This window comes from Hippopotamus amphibius, chromosome 15 (genome assembly GCF_030028045.1).
Source record: "Hippopotamus amphibius kiboko isolate mHipAmp2 chromosome 15, mHipAmp2.hap2, whole genome shotgun sequence".
Taxonomy (NCBI): domain Eukaryota; kingdom Metazoa; phylum Chordata; class Mammalia; order Artiodactyla; family Hippopotamidae; genus Hippopotamus; species Hippopotamus amphibius.
This window is the reverse complement of record NC_080200.1, coordinates 14,205,283-14,208,210: the sequence shown is the minus strand read 5'-3', so window position 1 is coordinate 14,208,210 and position 2,928 is coordinate 14,205,283. Positions and strand designations below refer to the sequence as shown.

At 36.6% G+C, this 2,928-nt stretch overlaps 1 protein-coding gene across 1 annotated transcript; it reads right to left on the bottom strand.

The window, feature by feature from the left end:
* Positions 1 to 340: 340 nt before the first annotated feature.
* On the bottom strand, positions 341 to 1,351 carry LOC130837227 (olfactory receptor 7C2-like). Its single transcript, XM_057710042.1, has one exon. The coding sequence runs from the start codon at positions 1,292 to 1,294 to the stop codon at positions 341 to 343; it is 954 nt and encodes a 317-aa protein (XP_057566025.1). The 5' UTR covers positions 1,295 to 1,351.
* Positions 1,352 to 2,928: the final 1,577 nt, after the last annotated feature.

The window sequence follows — 2,928 nt, the reverse complement described above, 5'->3', positions numbered from 1 at the left end:
TTCTATGTGCTAAGGAAGGCCAAAGATGACCAGCAAACCAAAAGAAGCTAGGTATGGTACAGGTTTTTCTTTATAGCTTCAGGATGAGTGGATCCTGCTGACTCCGATTTCAGAATTCTCATCTCTAAAACAGTGAGACAATACATTTCTTTTATTTAAGTCACCTGGTTTGTGGTATTTTTTCATGGCATTCCTAGAAAAATAATACACTGTCTTTAAATACAGTCAAAATCAAGACACAGTAAGATATAGTGATTCCAAGACTAGAAGAGATTAAACTGTTGTTTGGATACATCTGAGATCAGTGAAAAGTGCCTACCAGTGGTTTGACCCTTGATACCTATGAGAGTCTTGCAACAGCCCCATCACTGAGAAATGCCCTGCTGACGAGTCTCCCCAAGGCCCCCTTTATGTCCCTGTTCCTCAGACTGTAGATGAAGGGGTTCAGCATGGGGGTGACCATGGTGTACATCACCGAGGCCACCAGACTTGTCCTAGAAGAAGATGTAGCTGCAGAACTGAGATAGACACCAAGGGTTGTGCCGTAGAATAAGGAAACCACTGAGAGGTGAGACCCACAGGTGGAAAAGGCTTTGTACCTGGCCCTGGCTGATGAAATTCTCAGGATGGAGGAGAAAATCTGAGAATAAGAAAAGAGAATCCCAGAGAGAGGGAAAACAGCTAGAACAATAGCCACAAAATACACCACTATGTTATTGATGAGGGTGTTCGAACAGGAAAGCTTCAGGACTTCAGGAAGATCACAAAAAAAGTGTGGGATATTCATGTTCATGCAGAAGGACAGCCTCAGAACAGTCAAGGTCTCAAGTAGGGAGCCCATAACACTGAGACACCAGGACCCCAGAGCTAGCAGCACACAGAGCTGGGGGTTCATGATGACCATGTAGTGCAGGGGGTGACAGATGGCCACAAAGCGGTCATAGGCCATCACAGTCAGGATTAAATTGTCCATGCATGCAAACACAAAGAAAAAAAATATCTGGCTGAGGCAGCCTGCATAGGTGATAACTTTGCTCTCTGTAAGGAGGTTCCACAGCATCTTTGGGATGGTGGTGGAGGTCAAACAGATGTCAGCAAAGGACAGGTTGGAGAGGAAGAAGTACATGGGGATGTGGAGGTGGGTGTCTGAGACAATGACCAGGATAATAAGCAGGTTCCCAGTGAATGTGACCAGGTACATGGATAGAAACAGCCCAAAGATGAGAGGCTGCAGGTCCGGCTCCTTTGTGAATCCCAGGAGGAGAAAGTTTCTTGTTTCATTTCTTATTTCCATGTGGCTGATGGGTTTGTCCAGAATGAAGTAAAAAGCAACATGGAATTCACTCCAAATTAGAATTCCATGGAATGACAGAAATATCCTTAATCCAGACAGAGGGAATTCATGAAGTCATTCATTTGGCCTAAAAATTTGATCTCTTTGCTGACAAATTGTAGTTATCATTGCTGCTTGGAAAATCTGTTTCTAGGTTCAGTTGTTCTCTCTGAATAAAAAGTACTTGATAGAAGTAAGGGAAGAAAAGATCAATTGGACCACATTTTGAAAAATTATAAATGAGTAAATGTACCATGTAAAATTGGGATGTAAGAGTAATATATTTCACTGATCAAAATTAATATATTTAATCTATAAAACTTAATTGTAAACCATAGATGATTAATGCATTAACTTAGAAAAAGATAAAGAATATTAAATATTCATAAAAGAAAATGTGAAAAGGGTAATAACTGCTTGAGAAAATATTCTTTCTACTATTTATCTGTGAGGGATACCCCTTTCACTGCTGGAATTGTCTTTTTTTTTTTTTTTTAAGACTAAGAATGCAAAATTCTCTAATGTGGAAAGGAAAAAAAACCTTCAAATACTGCTATGAGAGGATAATTGACCTGCTTTTCTGGACTAGAGAAATTAATCAGCATGCAGATCTTTTATAATTAGACAGATATTTGCACAAACCCAAGGAAAATGACCTGTAATAAGATACGCCAAAGTGTGGACAGGGATCATCTTTGAGTGGTAATGTGAATCTTGATTTTTAGATTCATTTTATTCTACTGTATCTTTCCAAACCCACAAATAGACAAACATGTAGTCAATTCTCAAGAAACAAGCATTTTAAAATTTGAAGATGTTGTTAATAAAAGGTCTACAAAAAACTATTAAAGGAGAAAATTAAGCTAAAATCACAGTTAAATTAAAAAGAAGAAAAATTGTAAAAGTAAGAAACAAATTCAGAGCGAATTCTTTGACAAAAGTCAAATAGAGAAAATCAGATGTTTAATGGAAGCAGTAGAAAGAAAGAAAAAGAACATAAATGCATAAAATTAGGAAAGAGAAAAATGGACACATACATAAGAAAATGCTTAACTTTGCAAGTTATTATAGCTCCATGTTAAAAATCTGAAAATCTCTAAGAATGAATTGACTGATTGGTTGGTTGATTCAGGATGGAGGATAACAGATCAATAATTAAGAAAGGAATTAAATGAATATTAAAACTTACCTCCGAAAGTGCCATGGAAATGTGTGACATGAACATTAGAAGAACTCCCCTTTAAGTATTAAAGAAGAAAGGATAGTCTGCCATCATTAATATTAGTTACCACTACTCTTGAGATCTAAATATGATTTTTTTGAAGATGATAGATTGTTTGCTGATAATGAATTGGCAGCTGAAAACCTCCTTTCAATGGATATTATTTTAGTAAGGCAGTTGATATAAATCAAATATGTAAAAAACAATAGCCATTTTAAGGTGACATTCAGTAGCACACAGTACATTCATAATGTTTCTCAAAAATCACTTCTATCTCATTCCAAAACATTTTCATCACTGTGGGCAATCCCTGTACTATCTTTGTAACATTTCTGTAAATCTCAAATTATTCAAATTGAAAATTACCCAAAAA